The sequence below is a fragment of the Protopterus annectens genome, chromosome 16.part0, assembly GCF_019279795.1.
Source record: "Protopterus annectens isolate FY-2018-M chromosome 16.part0, PAN1.0, whole genome shotgun sequence".
Taxonomy (NCBI): domain Eukaryota; kingdom Metazoa; phylum Chordata; order Ceratodontiformes; family Protopteridae; genus Protopterus; species Protopterus annectens.
The window spans coordinates 428,121,083-428,148,016 of record NC_056750.1 but is presented as its reverse complement, the minus strand read 5'-3'; the positions used below and the strand labels follow the sequence as shown (position 1 = coordinate 428,148,016).

Below are 26,934 nucleotides of genomic sequence, written 5' to 3'. Positions count from 1 at the left end.
AGTTGCCAGCCCGGCGCCCAACCTTCCACAGAAGGCACACACATGCACGCACTCAGGCCAAGGGCCAATTTGGAGTGTCCAATCCACCTACAGCATGTCTTTAGGATGTGGGAAGAAATCGGAGTACCCGGAGGAAACCCACACGACCACAGTGAGGACATGCAGACTCCACAAAGAAGGCACCCCAGCAGAGAATCGAACCAGAGAACCTCTTGCTGTGAGGCGACAATGCTAACCTCTGCACCACCGCGGCCACCTATATATATATATATATATATGTATATATATATATATATATATATATATATATATATATATATATATATATAAAATGTGGCAATAATAACTTTAAATGTGAATGGTTTCACAGATAAATACAAAAAAGAAAGACTAGTAAACTATATTAAAAAATGTAAAGTGCAAATAGTTTTGCTACAGAAGACATACTTGGAATGAACTGAATGTGTGAATTTGATAAAGAAAGGTTTTCAGGACAGTTATTCAAGGGAATACCTGGGGCAAAGGAAAACAGGAGTACTTATATTAATTATAACAGGAGTTCAAATAGTGATAGAAGAGGATAAAAAAAGATAATAATGGTAGATTTGTAATATTAATGGGTTACTGGCAAGGGAAGAGGATTTCACTGGCATGTATTTATATTCCACCAAAAATTGCTATAATGAAGCTTAAGAAAATTCTCGGAGAAATATTCAGCTTTCAGCAGGGAATATCCCTTAAAGGTGTTGACTGGAATTTGATCTTCAACAGTGAAGATGTGGCTGGGGGTCCCAAAAGGGAAATTAAGAACAAGAAGGGTAGATTTTTGAAGAAATTTATGACAATATTTGGCATGAAAGATGCAAATTCAGTAGCAAGAGTCCAGAGTGAATTTACATATTATTCCCCAAGATACAGAAACTGGGTTAGGCTAGACAGAATTTACATTTCACAGGAACATGTACATTTAACTGAAGGTCTTGATACACGCACCCAATAACCATTTCTCTTCATGCTCCAATAAAAACTAAAATAAAAACAAAGGATAAAATAAAAATGAGACACTGGCACTTCCCCATCTACCTGCTGAAAAGAGATGAATTTAATGAAATGGCAGTGGAAATTATTTAGGATCTATTAGAGAATATAGAAACTTCGTCTGAAAATACAGCTAGGTAGCGGGATAAAATTAGAGTGAGTTTAAAATAGGGTATACATAAAAGAAAGGGAGATATGGTAACAAAGTAAATTATTTAGAGGAAATGACAAATGTTGAAGTACTGTAAAATAAAACAAGAGGAGGAGCAACTGCAAAATGCTAAACAAAAGATAAGGGATTACCTTAATATGCATGGCTTTAGAAAGATTGCTGTTAAGCAATTATTTTTTGATAACTGTAGAGCACAAAAACTTTTAGAACAGCAGCTTAGGCAATAGAAATTAGAAAGGACTCGCTTAGGGAACCTATAACAAGAAAGATAAGAGATCCTGTAGAAGTATTAAAAATATTTTGGAAATTCTATGAAAGTCTATATATAGGGCAAAGAAATATGGAAATCAAAAAAAGGTACAAATGGAAATGTTTACGGAAGAATGAAATATGCCAAAGTTAGAGGTATATGAGGCTCAATTACTAACAGAATAGCAGGAGATGAGATAAAAATGGTGATGTATAACCAAGCTACATAAAGTCCACAGGAATAGATGGCATTCCTGTGGACGTCTGGAAGCTAGGAGGGGAAAAATTCTGATCAATATCTGGAAGCGTTTATTTAACAGTATTTTAAGAGGAGGAGATGTACCAACATCCTGGAAGAATGCAGTGGTAGCTTTAATACCAAAAGAGTTTCAAGATCCATCAGCTCCAGCTTCATACTGTCCCATTTCAATACTAAACCCCAATTATAATGTATCTGTGTATATAACGCCTAAAGAATAGCAAACGTGATGCTAAACTTGATAGATATGGATCAATATAGTTTTGTGGAGGGGAGGCAACATTTGACAACATTAACAGAAAACCGATGACCCAGAGGGAAGCAGAATGTAAACAAATACCACTGCTGCTGGGTCGATGCAGAGAAAGCTTGGCCTTTATGAGTAGGGCAATGGAAGCACTTGCATTCCCTGATAAAATTATAAGGTTGATTAAGAGGATATACGAGGCATCGGAGGTGAAAATGAAAGTGGGTGGAGTCCTCTTTGATAACTTCTGGTTGAGCAGAACCACCAAGCTGGGGTGTCCTCTCTCCCCTTTGTTATTTGCATTATTTATTTATTTATTTTATTTATTTTACATTTGTTAACCGGGAAATTCCGACTGGACCAGGTCCATTTTCAGCAGAGACCCGGGGAGAAAAGCTCCAACATCAAGTTATACAAATACAGTACATCCAGCATAATACAAAAAACAGGTTACATAATGTATGCTGAGCATAGTAACATAACAAGAATTAATAAAAACACTCCAGGTAAAAGAAGATATAGAACATGGGTAAAAAGACAATGTCAGTCATACATTGGTAAGAAAAGAAAATATATCAAGTAAGATTCTACAGTTAAAAGTACCCTTTCAGATGATCAAGCCTACAGGGGATCAGAACTCCAGCATGTGATCAGAGAGGAATTTGGGGAGTTAATAGTAGTATGGGTAGGGTTATGTGATACAAGGGCATAACTAGGTACTAAGAAGGTGCGATTTGAGGGAGTTTTTGAATATGGATGTGGAGGGGGCAGTGGACACGGATAGGGGAAGAGAGTTCCAAGTTCTGGCAACGGTGTGGGAGTAGACCGCTTTCCCTGCATTATTGTTAGTCTTGGTGATGGAGAGGAGAGATTTTTCACTGGATCTTGGGTACCGGTTTGCAGTATAGATAGTAAGTAGGTTGGATCATGAGGGTTTTTTTTCAGGATATTTGAGAATATTGTAAGCTGTGCCCAGCTGGTGATAGTTAAGTAGCTGTGGTAGTGCAAGCCATTTTAGTTCTTTTAGTGCAGCACAGTGATGGGTTCTATAGGTTTAGTTAGTAGCAAACTTGGCTATTTTATTGTAGCATGATTCTAGTTTGTCTAGGTCACACTGATTTGGGTAAAGATTGGTGCTGCATATAATAGAGTTGAGAGGAGGTGGCTTTGTGCAAGAGTGACTCTTGCTTTTTGTGAGAGAAAGGACTTATGCCTGTATAGGGAGCCTAGTTTTTTGTGTACTAGTTTTATGGTATGTGAGATGTGAACATCAAAGTGGAGATTATTGTCTATTTCAATGCCCAGAAGAGTTTAGTGTGGTTAGAAGGGGAGGTGCCGTCCTTAGATGTTATGGTAAAGGAGAGGGTTTTTTTTTATCTATTAGGGGTAAATAGTAGCAGTTTTGTCTTTTTGGGATTTAGAATTAGTTGGATAACCGATATCCATTTTTCTACTGAGATAAAGGTATCTTGAGTGAGTGTATGTAGGGTGATGGGAGATGAGGCGGAGCAGATCAGGGTTGAATCATCCGCATATTGTATGAGTGTGGCATGTTGTGTAGAGCATTTGAGGTTATTTGTGAAAATAGAGAACAATAGCAGGCCCAGTATAGAGCCCTGTGGGACTCCTATGGTGGTTGGAAGTTGTGTAGTCAGAGTTCCTTTCTACTGGACTGATTGTTGCCTGTCAGACAAGTAGCTTCTGAACCAGGCTATAGTCTAGGAGGTGAAGGATAATGATGTTAGCAAGTCTAGTAGAATGGAGTGGGAGACCATATCAAATGCTTTTGAGAGGTCTAGGAAAATGGCTGATACATATTTGTTATCATTCCTGTGAAGGTTTATATAATTAGTGAAGGATAGAAGGGCTGTAGTAGTGCTGTGATGTGGACGGAAAAAGTGTTGTGTGGTAGATAGTAGATTGTGTGTGTTAAGAAATGTCATCACTTGCAAGTGGATGCATTTCTCAAGAATTTTGGATAAGGGGCAAAGGATGGCAATAGGTCGGTAGTTGGAGAATTCATAAGAATTACCTCCTTTATGGAGAGGAATGATGCGAGATACTTTCCAGAGTTTGGGTATGTAGGATTCTAGTATGGAGCGGTTGATAAGGATGGAGACATGATATGATAGGGAGTCACTAGCCATTTTTAGGTATGCAGCAGGTATGTTATCAGCTGCTAGTGTGGTTGGCTTTAGTTTTAGGAGGAGTTTTTTGATAGTAGGAAGTGGGCACTGGTGATAGGCTGAAAGAGGGCGTGGTGTGGGATAGGTTAGGTTGTGACTGAGGTAGACTATTAGAACCACTGGCAAAGAAAATACGGGACTCAGAAATTCAAGGATATAATTGTTATGGTAGTCAAGAAAAGCTGGCTCTATTTGCAGATGATATTATTTTATACCTGACAAAATCAGAAAGGGACATTACAGTGTTGTGGAACATTGTGAGAGAGTTTCAGATCTTTTTGGGATACAAAATGAATGAAGCCAAAACAAAGGCAATAGCAGTAAAGTAAATTATGTATCCACACATGAATTGATTCAGTTATATCCATATTTATGGGGACACGATAACATGAAATATTTAGGAGTACGGGTTAAAAATGATTCTGATGTGGTAGCTAAGGACATGTGGGAAGCGACTAAACAAAATAGGGTGGCTGCCAAAAAGCAATTACTAGAAAATGGAAATCAAAGTCTAAACCAACTTTACTAGAACTAGTGAATATAGTAACAGAGACAAAACAAGTGGAAATGGGATCTTTAGAAAAGGGTAGGAGCAAATTATTTAGGAGAAAATGAGAATTGTGGGAACAATACATGCCGAGGAGGAATAAGGCTTAAGAGAAGGCTAGACTTGAATGTGCTTGACTGACAATGACTTAATAGATTATAAGTGATGTATAATGTTTGCAAATGCAATTGTATCAATGTGGTTTGTAATGTATAATGTTTGCAACTGGGGGGGTGGGGGTGCAGTGATGCCACCTACCCTAGGAAAGGTGCAGTACTGCCACCTATCATATGGCCTGGTTTTGTTACTGTTATGGCTAGTGCACTCTGACCTTATAAACTGTAAGGTACAGAAGTCATTGTTCAACCAAGTTTCTGTGACTGCTAAGATATATCGTTTTTCGTCAGCCAGGCCTCAGAGGAGGACCATTTGTTTTTTGTGATGCAAATGTTAAGAGAGACTATCATGAGCCCCTTGTCTGAGAAAATATGCAGTTTGCAGCTTGTGGGTTGGTAGATGTGCTGCACAGGCCGGGACTTTGTATGTTCCCCGAGAATGTGATTTTTAGTAGAGTGTGGCTAAGTTTAGCAAGGTATTTTTTTTTTATTTTATGTGGAGAAGGTGGTGTTGCAATGCTACTACTTATAACTGTTTTCTTGTGATATGAGGCAAGACAAACGTAAGGTCATAATACAGTGAGGATGGTGCAGTTTTACAGTTATTATGTGAATGTCGCTGCAGCAGCAATTCTGAGGAATGATTTACTTGTATCTTGTTGGCTAGTAGTGAACAAAGTAGTAGGAATGCTATGAGTGGGAGTAATATTCTTCTTGTAGCGTGAGACAGTTACCACAAGGGAAGAGTGTGGATAGTTAGGCGGGTAGTTTTGCAAAATAATTGGGAGGACTAGAATGTGGTATTGAGTACTGACACTAGCTGGAGAGGTAGCTGCATAGAATAAGAGCTGAGCAGAATATGCGAGTAAGTAGGCTGTAATGGAGCTAGTGTCTGTATAACATCCTATGTACAGGCTATGTTGTTAGAAAAGGTATAAACAGATGGTAATGTGGTTGGAAGGAAGAAAGAGGGATAGGCAGTTATACTTGTATGGACGTCAGAGTAAGGCATGAAACAGAGAGGAAAAACAGCTTGCTACTGGTGGTTACTGTCATGTGAATAGGAATGGCTATTTAATGCCGATTTCCATTTAGAATAGATATGCAATGGTAATTTATATTCAAAATTTTTATAAGTAGTCTAAGACAGGGAAACAGCATGTGAAGCCTGAGGCTTACGTGACTGACAGAGAAGAAATTGGGCGAGGGCAGACCTGTGTTTACCAGAACATGAATGGCCAACCAGTTGAGTTCTTTCTTTATAAAACTGAGAGCAGGAATTTGAAAGGTTGTATGATGCAGATGTTGGGCCCAGATCGCTTTGAAGACCCAGTGCATTTTCTTCTCGAGAAGTTTGATAAATGGAGCCATGAGAATGGCTGAGGCTATAAAACTTAGAATCCTCAGACATTGTCATGCTGTGAAAATGCTTTGTTGGGGCAAATTTTGAAAGTGGTGACTGTAACAATGTGTATTCTCTGGGGGTCAGAAGGGTTGTCATCAGAGATGAACAAAGAAGACAACCCAAGAAGACTATCCTGCACGCAGGGGACTAGGATGACTTTTTCAAATTTAGCTTGAGGCCTAGATTGTATAATAAAGTGAAGGCAAGCTACAGTGTCTTGGGTGGAGGATGAAGAAATGACAAAATCCTCCAAAAAGAGGTATATGTGACTGCCTTGACTGAGGCAAGGCTCTTAATGAAGACTCTTGCAGTAGTATAGAGAACAAAAAGGTAAACATGTAAGCTAAAAGTGCAATCCCAAAGCAAAGACTCTAAGTAGGCATCCATGTTTTCCTTTTCCAAATTGGAATGTGTAAGTAGGCATCTTTGAAACAACAGTGAACAGGAAAGATATGGATGACAGTAAAAGTACTGTAAAGTCAACATTCTGAATTTTGGAACAAGAAGAAAGAATTGGTTTTGAAAGGTCTAAAATGGGTCTCCAGGTGCCTTCCTTTCTGGGGACTAGTAAAAGTCTTGAGTAGGAGCATTTATTTCCCTTGATGAGAAATGAATATTGGTTCTATTACCTCCTGTAATAACAGATCTGGAATAATTTGAAGGAACAATTAATTTAATCCTGGAAGGGACTGGGATCCCAGTTTGAATGAGAGGGGATGCCCACTGGAGTTTGTAACTATGCTAAATGAATTTTAGAACCCAAAGATATTAGGTTATTGATTTCCAAGAGGAATGAAATGAGAAAGATTGCCTACAAATTTGGGAAGAAGGTGTGGGCGGTGGTTGAGAGGAAAAGATAGTGATTTTTTTTTTGAAAGGAGGGTCCTTGAGATCCATCTCCTTTCTTTTTTGTGTCCCCTTGTCATTTTTTTTCTTATAATGCTGCTTGAAAGATTTTTACTAGATATATTTAAATGACATCTGAAACAAAAGCCCTTGGGTAGAAGGAGAATTTCTTTGCTATTTGGGAACAGGACCCAAAAACTGTTGGCTGACAAACACTATCAATTTGTCTCTCTCTCCCTCTCTAAGCTTCTTGAGGACCTCAGCCAGGGAACTTCTAAACAGGAAATCTTTATTAGAAGAGGCATTTATAAGCTGAACCTTCACATCTTCTGGGAAATTTTGTAGACTCACCCAGGCATTCCTACGCTTTAATAGTTTCAGTAGTGACACCTATGGAAATGGCATCATAAGCACACTTAGAGAGTGCTTAGTGACTTGGGAAGAAGAAAAAATAACCATTTCAAGAAATGAGTTTTAGCCTTTGAAATGAGAAGGCTGACAAGGATTGCTGAATGTTAGCAAAAATAAAGAAAGGGTATTCTGACATATGTGTTTGGCAATTTACTGCCCTCCTGAAAGCCAAACTGGACAATGAAAAGACCTCCTCCTTGCCAAATCTTTCAACTATACTTATTATGCCTGAAGTACAGTCTAAAGGGAAATGCAATATTCCTAGCCACAGAGGCCTCCAGAGGGAATACACCAGAGGGACTATTCAAGAGAAACTAATGGTCTGAGGACTGCATAACTACATAAGCAGTCATCAGTCTCAGGCCACAGAAAAGACCTAGACATCCAGAATTTGTCACTTACTTCTTTAGTTAACTTCATTAAAAGTTGCATTTTTAACATGATGGTAAATCTGAATGGGTAGTTCCATTCTCTTTACCACTAGAAGTGAGACCATCCGGACTTGGCCTGATGAGATAACATCCCCAGGCTCCTTCCCTGTGATGAACAGAGCAGAATGACTACAAGCAAACTATACATGCGAAAACTAAAAGAACTATTAGAATTTAAACTGTAAAAAGGGTACATAACTTGTTCAAATTGCAGCATCCACAGTAACTATTTGGTATATATCGTACCTACAATTAAGTATAAAATGAGGAAGGAAAAGTGGAAGAAATAGGAAAATTGAAGAAGACTGAAAGGTAGATGAGGAAAAATTAAAATATGGGCATTTAAACCTGTACTTGAAAGGCAGGGAAGGAAGAGGATGACTGGGGTTTCATAGAGGCACTGGAAAAAAACTCTGCCACAACTTGCCGTGAGGGAAAATTAGTTTGTTTTTGCTTTCTTATATTCTATGTTGTTTTATTGTTGCCTTCTGCTTTGTATATTGCGGTTTTCTTTAGACTGTGTTTTACTTGTATTCCATTTTATTTGCATATTTAAACTAGGAAAGAGACCTTTTCTGTCTCTCTCGTGAATCACGCAAAAATTAGAACAGATCAATTAAGGTTGAATTAAACCTACTATTTAAGGGGTAACATAAAACATTCTAAGGCTTTACTAGAAAAGCTCACCCAGACTCTGCTACAAACTATGTGAGGGAAAGGTTAGTTTGTTCCTGCTTTCTTGTATTTTGTGAATCATTTTCTTTACACTGTTTTACTTGTATTCTGTTTTTGATTGCATATTTAAATAACAAAAGGGACCACAGTTGGATCTCCTGCAAGTCACACAGAAATTAACTTTTTTCCCCACTCTGGCACTGTTGTGTTTTTGTAAACTCAACTCTCTTTCCAGCTGCCTGCCCCTTATGTTAATTTCACCAAAATATCTCCTTCCCTCTCCTCTTTCATTGGCTATTGTGATTAAGCTCAAAATTATTTTGTGAAATCACTCCTCTTCAACTATTTAAATTTACTGGCCACCCCTCTGTATTCCATAGAACCAGAATACAAAGTGCCAACCCCTTCTAATCTAGCTTGCTCTTTTACAATTACTGGCTCTCCACTTAGATAGCTAAAAGTTTTAAAGTTACCCACTCTTTCATATCTAACTGGTTACTGCACACTGCACCTCTTAAGATATTAAACCATTTTTTTTCATCTTACCATTAAAATCTGCAAAATTTACCCCAAGACCACTAATTACTGCAGAGCCCATATTCTGCCTCTCAGTTGTCATCTTGGGATTCATCCTTCTGTTTTGCTCCTGGTGAGAAAGGGTGCATAGGAATATTATTTACTGGGGACTGCTGATCACCAGAAAGCCTAATAACTGCTTCATAGGTGCCAGTTTGAAATTTGTGCTTACATTTTGCTCCTGGTGAGAGAAGGAGCAGAGTGCATAGATTCCTGACTCTTTCTGGTTGGGAAGTGTGTCTGTGCTTGATCTTCCTGAATGGTCTGGTTGCTATTCAAGGCATCTATCAGGAAAATGCTACAACAGGCCTACAGACCCTTACATCATTTGGGACAAGACTGAGGATCACCAAACAGGCTGTGGTCTGCTTCTCATCTTGGGGTTATTGCTACTGTTTTGCTTCTGGTGAGAGAATAAGCAAAGGAGCACTGTATCCCAACAGGGTGAAGCTGTGGTGAAACCAACACTAGTATTAGTCAGGTAGTAGCCATTCAGGTGACTCTCTTCTTGTCATCATTCTTGACATTAATTATTTTCTTTCAGTGAGCATGGCTTGATTTGCTTCTAAGTTCAGAATATCTGTCTAAATCCTTCATCCATAAATTATCAGGCTCTACTTATCAATTTCCCCTCAAATGTTTGGCAATGCCCTGTATAGCCAGACACCTTGAGCTGACATTTTTTCTGTAAAACCACCATTGAAATTTAACCAATACAAAGCTGCATACAGGACAACTAGTTTGCAGTAACAAGCACTGCCCCAAGAGTTGCAAACTAGATACTCCTGACTTTATATTCTCAGTCCAACTTCTAACCAATAAAAAAAAGGGTCTGGTGCCATGGATATGAACTTTTCACTATCTCCATTACCAACTTGGTGGATATGGGCATCCTGAGGCAGTGTAGAAATTGCGTCACGTTTATTGACAACCAGTTAATTCTCAAACTGATATGGTATGTGACAAATGTAGCTACATGATGTCATTGGAGGCAAAGCTCTCACATAAAAGCACTTTTAATGTTAATAAGGTTGTACTCATCGCATACAATTCAAAGCAGACACACAGATACCGAGGCACTTAAATGTAGCCTGCTTAAACCCAAAAGACCACCTACATGGAGCACAGAGAACAAACACCTTCAACAACCCTGAATGCACTCTTTCAAAACACTCACATCAACGCACACAGCCGCATCTCACGGAGCCTCTACTTCTAAGCACATAAGGCAAGCCAACACAGTATCCAACATTCTACTCATTGGAGACTCCATTGTGAGACACAATGATGTCCCACTCACCAGTCTGAGTAAGGAGAAAGTCAGTCAGATGCTTATCAGGTGCCAGGATCTGCCACATTATGCACGCACTCGGGTCATTGGACCACAAGTACCAGTATGACACAGTCATAGTCCGTGAGGGCGTAAATGACCTGAGATGCACCTCCCCAGAGTATATAAAGAGAAACATTGTGGAACTCTTGGGTGTCCCAAGCCGGTATGTGCCTAGCACTGAGCAGCATTTTACTTTCTCCAAGAATGATGCCAAAGTATGAACAAAAGGTGACTTGACTTTAATAAATGGCTTAGTTTCTGGTGACATTCTAAGGGGGTGCAATATATGTCAGCACGGAAGCTCCTTTACCAGGGACAGTCTGCACCTCTCTCCCCTAGGCTTTTCAAATATTAGCTAAAACATTGTCCTCCCCCGGTGTTCATTTTTTAGGCAATGCCAAACTAAAAGTACTTCCAACACAGCAAATCAAAACAAAGAAAATATAAAGGTGTTACTGATCCATGCTAAGAGTCTAAAAAAACTCCACTCCCCAGAAGCTGTCTTTACCCTAGATAATGGTAGCATCTGTACGGTCACCGAGACATGGTTTAAAGCTGCGAAGAGCACACCAATAGTGCAAGGTTATAATGCCTTCCGGACATTTAGAGTAGCTGCAACACAGACAAGGACTAAAGGTGGATATTTCCTGATTTACATCAAAAATAAATATACCTCAAGGCTGGTCAAATAGGACAATGTACTTGAGCATCTCCATGTTCAAATCACCATAGGCAAAATCCCATACCACTTCCTTGCAAGCTATAGCCCCCCCCCATGAGCCAGGAAACCCATACCATGAATTAAAACTTATTGGAAACACTCACCATTCAATTTAGTACTATATTCATGAATGACTTTAACTGCCTCAATATTAACTGGGAATCATATACAACACCAAATGTGCAGGCACAGAGTCATGGATTTTGTAAACAAACTCCCTGGGCTAGATTATCAATACATCAGCCAGGGGTGCACCCATACTGGATCTGGTCCTCACAAATATGGTAACGTGCTGCACACCTCCTAGTGTAATGTCTTGCCTGGTAAGGTAAGACTGCAAAATGGTCTCCTTTGAAGTAAAAATAAAACTTGGAACCCCAGCTAACCCTGGAATATTCAGGAACTACTCTAAAGCTAACATGGCAAACTCTCAGGCCCCCATAAACCCTGAGAACATGGTTGCACAAGCAGAGCTGTTCACAAAAACTATATACAAGTATGTTAATAGCTATAGAGAGGCAGCTGTGCCCCCCCAGGAAGAAGTATATAATTAACTAAAAAAAAAACAAGCCATCCTGTTGGAATCGCATCGTCAATAGACAGTATAATAGAGGGAAGAACATCATAGCAAAAATTACGAGGTGCAGCACCCAGCAGGATAAAAGCCCTCTCATCAAACTAAACAAAACTCAGAGAACAAATAAAGTTTACCAAAGACGAATTTTAGGTAAATTTGGCCTTCCAGGCCAAGGACAACCACAAAGCATTCTTTAGCTATGTCCACAACCTCAAAGGCAATACACAATTGTGTGCAGAGCTCATTGCAAACAGAGCCATCTATACTGAGCCAGAAGATATAGCAAACCTACCGGCTGACAAAGTCAGCTCCAACTTTACTCCTCTCTCCCCATTAACCTTCCCTCAGGAAATACCATCAAATATACCTCATCCTGCTCTCTCTAGGGAACAGGTTCTTAATGGTCTCTCTAAGACCAAGAACATTACATCAACGGGCCCAAATAATATCCCAGGATGTCTTCTACACAGCATGAAAAATGATCTATCAGGCCCTCTGGAATTGCTATTTAACTGTAGCCTTTAAAGAGTCACTGTGCCTCGTGAATGGAGAACAGCAACAGTCATCCCTCTACACAAAAGTGGGCCATCTATAGACCCTGGAAACTACAGACCCAGACGTCTCACCAGTCTCATATGCAAAGCCATGGAAAGAACTATCATGTACATGATCAGTAATGACATAGGAAACCTCCAGACACTGGAATCAACCCAGTTTGGTTTCATCAAGGGCAGGTCATGCTTACTCAACCGGGTGGACTTCTTTGAGAAGGTCACCACAGCAATGGAGGGCAGAATGGCTCACACTGCATACCTTGACCTGGCCATGGCATTTGACACAATCCCTCATTTGGGCATTGTTGACAAACTTAAAAGGTTAGGTACAAACCCTTATGTCACCCAGTAGATAGCCAGCTGGCTCACAGACAGGACCGAGGAAGTTAGAAATGGGGAACGCACCTCTACAAAAAGGCCAGTAACAAGCAGAGTCCCTCAGGGATCAGTCCTGAGACCGCTCCTTTTTGGTATGTACTTCTCTAAAGTCAAGGCCAATGTCAATGGCCTCTGCCTGACTAAATCTGCAGATGATTGCAAATTAGGAGTTGCCACTGAATTGCCCACCAATACAAATGTATTCCAAGAAGGGCTGACACAGACAAATAACTGGTGCCAGAGCCAAGGACTAAAACTAAATGCCAATAAATCCATAATAGTATCCATTAGGAAGTCATTCATCCCTGGTAACTATCATATTGACAACACACCCCTAACAGTTGACCCAGTAGTCAGGGACTTGGGGACACAACTAACACTAGGTAAGAGCAACTAACACTAGGTAAGACTGCAATCCAAATTGTAGCTTGCTACAGATCCCCCACCATACCCCAAGATTCTCACTACACCTTTCTAAACATACTGGAAAATATTAAGATAGAACCAAACACCCTAATACTGGGTGATTTTAACTACCCTGCCATTAACTGGGAAAACTACTCATGTCCCAACACCTTTGCGCAACGGTTCTTGGAATTCATAAATTCCAACGCCCTGGATCAACTAATCCATAGTCCCACCAGGGGCTCCAATATCCTAGACCTGGTCATTACCAACATGGGAAATCAATGCTCCATACCTATGGTCACCCCGTCGTTAGTCAGGTCTGACCATAAGCTAATCACCCTTAACATCCACATACCACCCCCACCCCCAGTAAAGAAACCACCATAAACACTTCTCCAAAGCCAACTTCATGCTACTCAAGTCAGAAGTGACAAACTTCATGACACCCATGCAGACGGGAACTGAAAGTTCAACTGCTAAATCCTACACTAAGGCACTGTACGAGCACATACACTCATGCATGAATCGTGCCATCCCAAATAGAACCAAAATGCTCTCATCCAAAAAAAGGAAGCCAATCTGGTGGTCCCCTGCCATAAACAAACTTTACAACAAAAGGAAGAAACTTTTGCAGAAAAGAGGAAAATCCCAGGATGCAAAAAACTCCCTTACTAGCCTCAGTAAGAAACTGAGATGCCTCATAAAATCCTCCAAAGCTAGTTACGAAAATAAAATTGCCAAAGATTCCAAAGACAACCACAAAGCATTCTATAACTATGTCAAGAATCTAAATGGCAATGCTCAGATCTGCTCTGAGCTAAAACAGAATGGCATTAAATATACTGATCCGAAGGATATTGCCAATATCCTGGCAGATCGATTCAGTGCCAACTTCACCCCCCTCTTACCCCCTAAATGGCCCATCTCAATACCGGAAGATTGCCAAATTCCAGTAATAACGGCCACACAGGTACAAAACGCACTCTCTAAAGCCAAGAATACAGCATCCATGGGACCAGATGACATCCCGGGCTGTGTACTACATGAACTACAATATGAACTGGCACCTCACCTAAGTGTCATGTTTAATCATAGCATCACCTCAGGTTTCATGCCCACTGAGTGGCGCAGAGCTACAGTTATCCCAATCCACAAGGGGGGATCCACCTTGGATCCCGGAAATTACCGTCCCATCAGTCTGACAAGCCTTATCTGCAAGGCCATGGAGCGTATTATCACGGAACTTATAAACAAAGACATTGGCAACCTTCAAACACTGGACCCCACCCAGTTTGGGTTTGTGAAGGGCCGATCTTGTCTCCTGAACCTGATTGACTTCTTTGAATCAGTCCCCAGAGCCATGGACAAGGGTAAGGTGGTCCACACAGCCTATCTAGACCTTGCCAAGGCCTTTGACACCATACCCCACTCTGGAATCATAGATAAACTTGCTAAGATGGGCATTAATCCCCATGTCACCCAATGGGTTGCTAAATGGCTTACTGATAGAACCCACACTGTAAAAGTAGCCGACTCCAAATCCAGGTCCAGGCAAGTGACAAGTGGAGTACCTCAGGGTTCAGTCCTGGGGCCGCTCTTGTTTGGTATCTACTTCTCTGAAGTACAGGTCAACACTAAGGGACTCTGGCTAACAAAGTTTGCAGATGACTGCAAACTGGGAGCCATTATTGAATCCCCACCAAATGATGTGGATCCTCTACAAAAGGGCCTTACAGAAACAGATGCTTGGTGCCAGAGCCATGGGCTCAAGCTCAATGCCAAGAAATGTACTGTTATCCCCTTTGGGAAAAAACATGTATCCATGAATTACCATATAGGTGGCAGTACACTAAACACAGAAAGTGTGATAAGAGACTTAGGGACACAGGTGGACAGTGGTCTCACCTTCGATAACCACATCGCCACAACAGTCAGGAAATCCTTCTATGTGGCACACCTCATCACAAAGGGCTTTTCATCCAGAAAAAAGGAGGTCATTGTCCCACTGTACTCATCCCTCATTAGACCCATTATAGAATACAACGCCCATTTGGTATGTACCTCTCAAGACATCTGCAACAACTGGAAAGGCCTCAGAAATACCTCACTAAAAGAATCACAGGCCTAAAGCAGATGCCCCACGCTGACCGCCTTAAAACTCCAGCTATACTCTGTCGCATATCGTCTACTCAGAGGCGATCTCTGCTTAACATACAAGGCCATGTCAAACCCAGAGCTGTTGGACATGCTACACTTAAAGAAATCCCAATCCCTCAGAGCTACATGCTCCAGGGATCTAAACCTTGTCATCACAATAAACAAAACATGCTGGAGGGATAGGTTCATGACCCAGAGACTCCCCAGACTCTGGAATAGATTGCCCATACATGTCAAGCAGAGTGCCTCTTTGGACCTCTTCAAGAGGAACCTTGACGATTGGATGGGAGAAAGGAAATTCACCCCAGGGATCACGTCAGTCGCCCTGCTAGACAGGGGTCCAGGAAAGTAAATAACGTGGGAAGAAATAGCCAGGGAATTGTTATGGCTAGGCTTGTATAGGCCCTAGGGCTGATAGCCTAGTACCAACCTATGAACCTATGAACATAGAAAGTAATCTAGCCTTTGACCATTACGTGCCTCCTGATGTGAGGAAATCATTCTATGTTGTGCAACTTATAAACAAAGGTATGGGACCTAGGTCCAAGGAAGTCATTGTTCCACTGTATTCAGCACTCATCAGATCTATCATTGAGTACAATGCCCCCTTTGGTATGTACCTAACCAGGTACATCCAACAACTGGAACATCCACAGAGGTATCTCACTAAAAGAATACAGGGCGTAAGTAACATGTCCTATGCAGACCACCTCAAGGCCCTATCCCTTATGACTGGCATACAAGACATTGTCAGATCCCACTCTGATGGACTTCCTGCATATCCACAAAACAAACTGCACCAGGATTACCCATTCTAAAGACTTAAACCTTCTGTTCCTTGAGCATGGTTCCAAGCACAAAATCGCTTCCATTTTCCAGCATAGGATTTTCTAGTACTAGGCCTTCTGGCTTCTAAAATGACATCCATCACAGCTTTATTGAGAGGTGTGCTTTGTATGGCTACATTATCCGCCAGGCTGCCAAGTTTAGGGTCCTGAGTTGGCTGTGCAGAATCTGATTGTTTTGTTGGGACAGTAGATGAGGTATTTGAGGTAAGGTCCAGGCTGGGCATTGAGACAAGTTCCTTAAGATCGGATACCAGTACTGGCGTGGCCAGTCTGGGGCAATCAGAATCATTTTTGGTTTCTCCTGTCTGACCTTTAGGAGTACCTTGGGGAGGAGAGGCAGTGGAGGAAAGGCATATACTGATAGGTTTGTCCAGTTGAAAGATAAGGCGTCCACTTTCCATGCTTGTCTGTAATAAGTCCTTGTGCAAAATCTTTTTAGTTGATTGTTGTGAGGGGAGGCAAATAGATCTATGTCCGGGCATCCCCATTTCTTTGTTATCATGCTGAAGACTTGTGGATCCAGGTGCCACTCGTGGGGATCCATGAGGTTTCTGCTTAGTTCGTCTGCCAGAGTACTTTCCTTTCCTGGCAGGAATTGTGCCTGCAGATGAACTTGGTAAGTCAATGCTGTGTCCCATAAAGCCATAGCTAGTCTGCAAAGGGGGTAAGAATGAGTGCCCCCCTGCTTGTTTATGTACCACATGACCGTGGTGTTGTCCGTCTTTATCAGTAGTTGTCCCGGATGAAGTAGGTCCTTGAAGGCTGTCAGGGCATTTTGAACAGCTAGCATCTCTTTTTGATTGATATGTAGATGCCTTTGGTTTGTGGACCAGGTGCCCTGAATGCCTCTTCCTGCCATGTGGGCCCCTCAGGCATAATCTGATGCATCCATCGTAAGGCTCTGCCTGGCTGGGGGTAGTGAGAATGGCTGTCCCTTGTTTTGGTGACAAGCCTTTGCCACCATCGAAACTCCTGCTGCAGGCAAGGAATGAGAGTAATCATTGTTTCCAGGCTGTGGCAATGTTGTGTCCAGACACTTTTTAGGTACCATTGAAGTTTCCTCATATGCAGTCTTGCATATGGAATTAGTAGGATGCAGGATGCCATGAAGCCCAAAGCCTGCAGAATTTTTCTTGCAGATAACTGGGCCTTTGTTGCCATTCCCTTGAAATAGGTAGTCAGTTGCTTTTGTTTGTCTGGAGTAAGATAAGCCATCTGGGCCAGTTGTATTTAAGCTTGCACCCAGGAATATTATCTCTTGAGAGGGTACTAGCATGCTAAAAGTCTTTTCACGAACGTCAGATGCTGTAGTAGAATGCCCTTGTTCTCTGCTTGTATGAGGCAGTCGCACAAGTAAGGATAAATTTGTATTCCTCTTTGTCTGCAGAAAGCAATTACTGGTGCCAGGCAATCTGTGAAGACCCTGGGTGCAGTAGATAAGCCAAAGGGCAGTGCAGAGAATTGGTAATGCTTTGAGCCAGCCTTGATTCTGAGGTATCTTCTGCATGATTGTCTGATTGGGACATGCAGGTATGCCTCTTTTAGGTCTAAAGTCACGAGCCAAGCCTTGCTGCCCAGTATGGGCAGAAGCTGCTGCAAGGTCAACATCTTGAATTTTGGTATATCCAGGAAAGTGTTTAGAATAGATACGCCCAGTATTGGTCTCCATGCTTTGCCCTTTCTGGGTACCAAGAACAGTCTTGAGAAAAATCCTTGTCCCTGCTCTTGCTGTGGCACTTGTTGAATAACCCCCATGACCATGACAGCTGCGACTTGTTTTTGCGCCTCTACCCCTTGATTTTTTGGCAGGTCTGGCCAACCGTTTGCCCTTGGTAGGGTATGGAAGTGAAACTTGTAGCCTTGTGACACTTATGTCTAGAACCCATTTGTCCTGGGTTATAATGTGCCAATTTTGAGAAAAAAAGTGCTAGTTTTCCCCCTAACGGTGCTGCCAGAAGATAAGTGCTTGGTGAAGGCAGGGGGAAGTCATTGGGACTGTTTCCTGTATGGTTGTGATTTGTCTTCTCCACTTTTAGAGGTAGAAGCACCCTATTGCTTAGACCTGTATGAACCTTGCGGCTGGGATCTGCCTCTAGGGTGTCTGCATCTGCCCCTTTGAGGTCTGTCTGACACTGGAAAGGACCAATTCTTTGTAGGCCAGTGTCTGCTAAACCTAGGTGGCTGTACCTGTAAGAAATCCTTGACCATTTGCATAGATTTAGCTTTGTCCTCCATTTTCTTTAACACCTCTTCTGCCTTAACACCAAACAAGGTATCATTCTGTAATGGAGCATCTAATAATTTTGCTTTGACATGATCAGGCAGATTTTGTTCCTTTAACCAAGCATGCCGCCTAATGACAGAACCCGTAACAGCGGCCCTGCAGGAGGCCTCCAGAGAATCAAAACCACATTGCAAAATATGCTTTCCAACTTGTTTAGCTGCATGCAATAAATCCTGCATTTCTTTGTTTTCTGCACATTCAGAATTTACCATCATTTTCTGTTTAAGCAGTGTCATGATATACTGCTGATATTTGAGCATATGAAACTGGCAATTTAAGGCCCTTATAGCCAAGGTAGCAGATGTATAAATCTTTTTTCCCCATCTATCTAGTGCCCTAGAATCTTTGTCAGAGGGGGTAGGGTTTTTTGCAGTGGAAGCCTTGATCCCTTTGGGACCCTAAGAACTAGTTTCTGGGTCTGCAGTAGGGTTTTTGAAAAGGAATTTATGAGAGTCAGGGACCCTGTAGTATCTGTCCGGCTTAACAGGAGCTGGAGGTAAGGAGTCAGAGGTCAGACTAGACTCTGAGAACACATCATCTACAATGTCTAACACAGGTGGAATAGCTAGAGGCATGTGTTGAGGTAGTAAAAGGAAGTCACTGAGCCTCCTCTTAGATTCTGAAAAATCTTGGCTATCCCAGTGGAAGTGCTCCCTCATGGTATGCAAGGTTTCCCCAAAAGAGTAGTCCTCAGGAGGAGAAGCTGAAGGAATAGATTCTTCAGCATCAGAATCCTCATGGGGGGAAGAGAATATTTCTGATCAGAAGAATCATCATATGAAATGGAAACCTGATCTGAAGATTCACAGTCGGTCTCTTGCCTAGGCCTCTTATCACGAGAGGGGTGGGAACCCCTGATCAAGGTAATTAAGTCTTCGGCCATTTTGAGCATCTGTTTTTTGGGCATGGAGGCCTGTCCATGTGGCTGGTGAACTTGTTTCTTTGCCTTTAAGGGTGCTTTAGTCTTTGCCTTTGAAACTGGAAGTCGGTTTAATATATAATTGTTTAGGTCTGAATACACCCTCAGAAGCCGATGCCTGCTCAGCGGCTCTGGACTCATCTGAGGGAATAGTCTCCCAGGCTCCAATACCTTGAGTTTCCTGCGGCCTGCGGCTCTAAAGAAGCGAGGCGTCAGGGGCTGTGAAAGCGCCTCACTGAGAACCGGCGACTGGCTTATGAGAAGCTTTGTCGTCGATTTTGTACCTTGGTTGCTTGTCTCTTTCTTTGTGTTTTTTGTGAACTCCGGTAGTCGGATGGCTATCTGACGACATTGCATAATTAAATCTTCGCCCAAAATATTTTAATGCAAAATCGTACCGACGCTTAATAGTGCGTTGGTTAAATCTAGCACAAAACAGACAACTAGAAACGTCGTGGTCAAGGCCTAGGCAAGGAATACAGTAAGAATGAAAGTCCTTATGAGGTATTTGCTTCCCACAAGACATACAATTATTAACTTTTTTTACATCGGTCTGAAGCAAGAAAAAAGTTTACCCAATGGGGTACTTAGCTTTTAATGAAGACTTCGGATCTGAAACTCGAACACGAAAATCTCAGGAGTCGGCCGACCGGCACTTTTGTACTGCTTTTGCTTCGGGTACCGCGCGGCAAGAAAGAAAGCAGGGGCTTTAGAGGTGAAATGTTTACAAGCAGGGGGCCTGGGAGATGAACCATTTACAGGCTGCCTCTGTCCATTAGAGACATAGGTGCCAAACCAGGGATGAATTTCCTGATGTTCTTCGTGTTTCACTGTTGCAGTCATTACATTTGGGTTATCCTGCTGGCAGGTTGCCCTCAGTCGGCCTGAATTCCAATGTCTTGGGTCCTGCATCAGTTGCTGTTGCCTCTTCCCTGACATCAGGTTATCAGGGGTATAAAAGATGCAGCCGACGCCATTTTCTTCAGTTTTTCTTGCCCCAGATGTCAGGTGCCTCCAAAAGGGTAGGCTAAAAATTCTGCTCATTAAAAAGCATGCAGTAACATAAAACATTACCTTCATCTACAAGCAAATACACCACTTAGGTTGTATAGAATAGAGAAGTACAGATAAGTCCCAGCAATGAAAGGGGGGGTGGAGGGAGGGTAACCTGGACTGCAACAGTGAATACACTCGAACATCTAAATTTATGGTAGGTACACAACTGTACTATGTTCATCGTGTTTCACTGTTGCAGTCATTACACTTGGGTTGAATCCCAAAGCTGAGGTTGGGTGGCTGGGCCTAGACAGAATTAGGAGTGGCTATGAGGCCCTGCAGAACTGCAGTGGCAAAGCCTGCTCTGGATTTAGAGTAAAGAGGTAAGTGGTAGTGCTTTGTAAAAGTGTGCACTGAAGTCCAAGTTGCAGCCTCCAAAATGTCCTTGGTTGGTACTCCTCTGAGGAAGGCTGCTGAAGTGACTGCTGCTCTGGCTGAATGTGGCCTAATGCCCTTAGGCACTGATTTGCCATGTTGTGAATAGCAGAAATGAATGCAGTGGCCTATCCATTTTGAAATAGTCTGTTTTGAAAGCTTTTCCTTGCGATCCTGCAGCATATGCCACTAAGAGTTGCTCAGTCTTTCTGAAGGCTTTAGTTTTGTCCAAGTAGAAGCATAGCTGTCTGTGTATGTCCAAAGAATGCAGAAGTCTCTCCCCCTTATTCTGTGGGTTTGGATAAAAGGTAGGCAAATGAATGGTTTGGTTAAGAGCCACATTGGACACTACCTTGGGCATAATTGTTGTGTCTGTCCTTAGAGAAACCCTGCCCAGATGGAAAATAATAAAAGGTTCCACAGCCATTAGTGCCTGTAACTCTGAGACTCTTCTTGCTGAGGTTATTGCTAGGAGCAGAGCTGTTTTCCATGATAAGTATTTTATCTCAGCTGTATTGGCTGGCTCAAAGGGAGGCAGTGTGAGCTTTTCCAAGACAAAATTGAGGTCCCATGCAGGTGTTGGAGCTCTCCTTGGAGGTCTTATGTTTTTGGCCCCTCTGAGGTATTGCCTTAGTAGTAGATGTGAAATAATAGGTGGATCCGTATTGTAATGAGCTGAAATGGCAGAGGCATGGATCTTAATTGAGGAGAATGATAGGCCTTTGTCCAGCATCTCAGTTAGGTATTGTACAATCTGAGGAATATTTGGTACAAGCGTGTCCATTCCTTGTGCCTGGTTACAAGCACAGAATCTCTTCCATTTTTCTGTATAAGACTTTCTGGTGCTGGGCCTCCTGGCCTCCAAAATAACATCCATAACTGCTTTAGAGAGATGTGTGTTCTGAATAGTTAAATTATCAGCCATGCAGCCAGATTTAGGGTTCTGAGTTAGCTGTGCAGGATCGGATTGTTTTGTTGGGTCAGCAAATGAGGAATTTAGGGTAATGTCCAGGCTGGGCCTTGAGACAAGCTCTTTAGGATTGGGTACCAGTGCTGGCGTGGCCATTCTGGGGCAATCAATATCATTTTTGGCTTCTCTTGTCTGACCTTTATGAGTACCTTAGGGAGGAGAGGCAGTGGAGGAAAGGCATATACTGTAAGGGTTTTCCAGCTGAATGATAGGGCATCCACTTTCCATGCTTGTTTGTGATAAGTCCTTGTGCAGAATCTCTGTAGTTGGCAGTTATGCAGGGAGGCAAATAGATCTATGTCTAGGCATCCCCGTTTCCTTGTTATCATGCTGAAGATTTGTGGATCTAGTTTCCACTCGTGAGGATCCTTGAGATTTCTGCTTAGTTCGTCTGCCAGAGTATTTGTCTTTCCTGGCAGGAATTGTGCTTCCAGGTGTACTTGACAAGTCAATGCTGTGTTCCACTAAGTCATGGCTTGTCTGCAGAGGGGGTAGGAATGTGTGCCTCCCTGCTTGTTTATGTACCACATGACTGTAGTATTGTCCGTCTTTACCAGCAGTTGTCCTGGATGAAGTAGATCCTTGAAGGCTGTCAGGGCATTCTGAACAGCTAGCATCTCTTTTTGATTGATATGTAGATGCCTTTGGTTTGTGGACCAGGTGCCCTGAATGCCTCTTCCTGCCATGTGGGCACCCCCAGGCATAATTTGATGCATCCGTCATAAGGCTCTGCCTGGCTGGGGGTAGTGAGAATGGCTGTCCCTTGTTTTGGTGACAAGCCTTTGCCACCATCGAAACTCCTGCTGCAGGCAGGGAATGAGAGTAATCATTGTTTCCAGGCTGTGGCAATGTTGAGTCCAAACACTTTTTAGATACCATTGTAGTTTCCTCTTATGCAGTCTTGCATATGGAATTAGTAGAATGCAGGAAGCCATGAAGCCCAAAGCCTGCAGAATTTGTCTTGCAGATAACTGGGTCTTTGTTGCCAACATTTTGAAGTAAGAAGTCAGTTGCCTTTGTTTGTCTGGCGTGAGATAAGCCATCTGGGCAGTTGTATTTAAGCTTGCAACCAGGAATATTATCTCTTGAGAGGGTACTAGTTTTGATTTCTTTTCGTTTACCGTGTACCCTAGGCAAATCAGTAATCTTTTTACAAACGCCAGATGCTTCAGTAGAATGTCTTTGTTCACTGCTTGAATACGGCAGTCGTCCATGTAAGGGTATATTTGAATTCCTCTTTGTCTGCAGAAAGCAATTACTGGTGCCAGGCATTTTGTGAAGACCCTGGGCGCAGTAGATAAGCCAAAAGGCAGTGCAGAGAATTGGTAGTGCATTGATCCAGCTATGAATCTCAGGTATTGTCTGCAATTTTGTCTGATTGGGGCATGCAGGTATGCCTCTTTTAGGTCCAAAGTTACAAGCCAAGCCTTCTTGCCCAGCATGGGCAGAAGCTGCTGCAGAGTCAACATTTTGAATTTTGGAACGTCCAGAAAAGTGTTTAGAATAGACAGGTCCAGTATTGGTCTCCAGGCTGTGTCCTTTCTTGGTACCAGGAATAGTCTTGAGTAAAATCCTTGTCCCTGTTCTTGCTGTGGTACTCGCTGAATGGCCCTCATGTCCATGAGGGATGTAACTTGTTTTTGTGCCTCTGCCCATTGATTTTGTGGCAGGTCTGGCATACCTTTTGCCTTTGGCAGGGTGTGAAAGTGGAACCTGTAGCCCTGGGACACTATATTCAAGACCCATTTGTCCTGGGTGATTATATGCCAATTTTGTGAAAAAAGTGCTAGTTTTCCCCCTAAGGGAGCTGCCAAAAGATAAGTGCTTGGCATTGGCAGAGGAAAGTCATTGGGAATGTTTTCTATATGGCTGTGATTTGTCTTCTCCGCCTTTGGAGGTAGAAGCACTCCATTGTTTAGGCCTGTATGAGCCTTGGGGCTGGGATCTGCCTCTAGGGTGTCTGTATCTGCCTCTTTGTGGCCTGACACTGGAAAGGACCAATTCTTTGAAGGCCAGTTCCTGCTAAATCTGGGTGGTTATACCTGTAAGAAATCCTTAACTGTCTGCATAGATTTCGCTTTATCCTCCATTTTCTTCAACACCTCTTCTGCCTTAATACCAAACAAAGTATCATGCTGTAAAGGAGCATCCAATAATTTTGCTTTAACATGATCAGGCAGATTTTGTTCCTTTAACCAAGCACGCCTTCTAATGACAGTACCCGTAACAGCGGCCCTGCAAGAGGCCTCCAGTGAATCAAAACCACATTGCAAAGCATGTTTTCCCACTTGTTCAGCTGCATGCAATAAATCCTGCATTTCCTTGTTATCTGCACATTCAGAATTTGTCAACATTTTCTGTTTTAGCAGTGACATTAAATATTGCTTATATTTAAAGCATATGAAACTGACAATTTAAAGCCCTTACAGTCAAGGTAGCAGAAGTGTAAACTTTTTTCCCCTATCTGTCCAGTGCCCTAGAATCCCTATCAGAGGGGACAGGGCTTTTCGCAGTGGAGGCCTTGACCCCTTTGGGACCCTGAGATATAGTTTCTGGGTCAGCAGCAGGGTTTTTATATAGAAATTTGTGGGAATCTGGAACCCTGTAGTATCTGTCTGGCTTAACAGTCTATGTCTAGAACAGGTGGAATAGCAAGAGGTCTGTGCTGAGGTAGTAAAAGAAAGTCTCTGAGCCTTTTCTTACATTCTGAGTATTCTTGGCTCTCCCAGTGAAAGTGCTCCCTCATGGTGTGAAGGGTTTCCCCAAAAGAATAATCCTCAGGAGGAGAGGCTGAAGGAATAGACTCTTCAGCATCAGAATCCTCATAGGAAGGAAGGGAGTATCCCTGTTCAGAAGAGGAATCAGAGGAAATGGAAACCTGATCTGAAGATTCATATTCTGTCTCTTGCCTAGGCCTCTTATCTGGAGGGGGATGGGAACCCCTGATCAAAGTAATTAGGTCTTCGGCCATTTTAAGCATCTGTTTTTTAGGCATGGAAGTCTGTGCAGGAGAATGCTGTACTTGTTTCTTTGTCTTTAGAGCTGCTTTAGTCTTTGCCTTTGAAGCTGAGGCTGGCTTAACATATAACTGTGTAGGTCTGAAAACACCCTCAGAAGCCGATGCCTGCTCAGCGGCTCCGGACCCATCTGAGGGAATAGTTTCCGAATGTCCAATACCTTGAGTATCCAGAGGCCTAGTCGGCTCCACATGGGAGTCAGACACGGCCTGTGGTCTGAGGTAGCGGGCGTCAGGGGCTGCGAAAGTGCCTCACTGAGAAACGTCGACTAGCCTAGCAGAGGCCTCATCGTCGGTTTTAGACCTCGGATGCCTGTCCTTTTCCTTGCACTTTTTATAAACTCTGGTCGTCGGCTGTTCCGACGGCATTATATAATTAAATCTTTGGCCAAAGTAATGAAACGCAAAATCGAACCGACGCTTAAAAGTGCGTTGGTTAAATCTAGCACAAAACCGACAGCTAGCAACGTCGTGGTCAGGGCCTAGGCAAGGAATACAGTAAGAATGAAAATCCTTAAGAGGTATTTGCTTCCCACAAGAAATACAATTGTTAACTTTTTCTGACATCGGTCTGGAGCAAGAAAAAAGTTTCCCCAACGGGGTACTTAGCTTTAATGAAGACTTTGGATCTGAAATTCGGTTTTGAAAATCTCAGGAGTCGGCCGACTGGCACTTGTGAACTGCTTTTGCTTCGGGCATCGCTCGGCAAGAAAGACTGAAGAAAATGGTGTCGGCTGCATCTTTTATACCCCTGGCGCACTGACGTCAGGGAAGAGGAGACAGCAACCGACGCCGGACCAGGACTTTGGAATTCAGGCTGACTGCGGGTAGCCTGCCAGCAGGATAACCCAAGTGTAATGACTGCAACAGTGAAACACGATGAACATCTGCCTTTAGATAAAATGTGCAAATATTAATGTGTGTTGGGAGTAAAAAGAATCTAACATCGTTGGTGATTAAGAATGTACTGAGGTGTCCAAAAGTAAAGATTTTTCAAGAAGACACATTTATGAAGATATCTGTTATCTGATCTTGGGTTTATGCATAGCCATAACTTTTAGTGCTTGTTTATACACTATACATCAACAGCAGTACATTAGAGTCTCAGATTAGTCAAATTCCATCCTGATTTGATAATCACTGAGATTTCCCTGTACCTCAGTATGCAGTGCGCAAGGTCTTCTAACAAAATGGGATGGCTAAGTAGTACAAGGATGTCAAACTGATGTATTCCATTTTCCTATTACATGTCCCACTAGCCCATCCCCCACCAAAAAAAAAAAAAAATCTCACAGCTAAAACTGGCAAAATGTGATAATGTGTACTCCCTTATCTACTGGCAACACTGTCACTTTTGTCAAACGGGGCATACAACGAACAGATCAATTAAGGCCTGGAAAAGAAGGCTGCAAAACCAAGCAATCAGGCAAATTTTTTTCATATTTGTTCCTTCTGTAATCTGCTTTCGTAGTATTCCTTCTGACAGTCAAAATTTTCAAATAAATTATAGTTTGGCATAATGATGCTTAAAGTAATAAAAATGAGTACCTCGAATCAGGTGAAGTATTTGCTTCTCTCTGCTTTCCAAGAGCAGCCGAACACAGACTGTTGTAAAATATCGATTTGCTACTTCCTTATCTCTCAAGACTCTTTGCAGCAGTCGTTCAAGGTGGGCTTGTGTGGTTTGGAGTCCCTGCCGACATCGAGTTAAATATGCAATATATGGAGCACGTTTCCTAAAAATCAGACACTTAGGTTATTCTATATTCTCTTAACAAGGCTTACAACACAAAAAAGAAAGAAAAGAAATTGAAATGCATTCAATGTGAAGGTTTTACATTTTTCTTTTTTTCATCTTCTACCCAGACTTCAACATTTCAGTTGTCTATTAGTTCTTTTCCAGAAATACGTGATGTTTCCATTTGCAATGTGAGAGAAAATGCCTTTGCAATATGATGCATACTGTGAAAGAATTTACCCATATTTAATAAGACAATATTTAATAAAAATTTAAATCAACATTTCAACCTATCAGACTCTCTTCTTTCTCATAGTGAACATTCCCTCATATGGACATCCATAAAATGCAAAAAACTTAAACAGGTGGCCTTGCACTGGTGACCCTGCATGGTGGGTATACAGCTATGCCCAACATCTCTTCTGTTCAAATGCACCTACTG

The 26,934-nt window shown here is 42.2% G+C and overlaps 1 protein-coding gene across 2 annotated transcripts in view; it reads right to left on the bottom strand.

The window, feature by feature from the left end:
• The window catches only part of GAPVD1 (GTPase activating protein and VPS9 domains 1), a 3,238,556-nt gene that overhangs the window by 244,648 nt on the left and 2,966,974 nt on the right, over positions 1-26,934 (bottom strand). For both annotated transcript variants that reach the window (XM_044058337.1, XM_044058338.1), the window contains one exon: positions 26,303-26,490. In XM_044058337.1, coding sequence (XP_043914272.1) covers positions 26,303-26,490 — 188 coding nt within the window. The remainder of the gene's footprint in view (positions 1-26,302; positions 26,491-26,934) is intronic.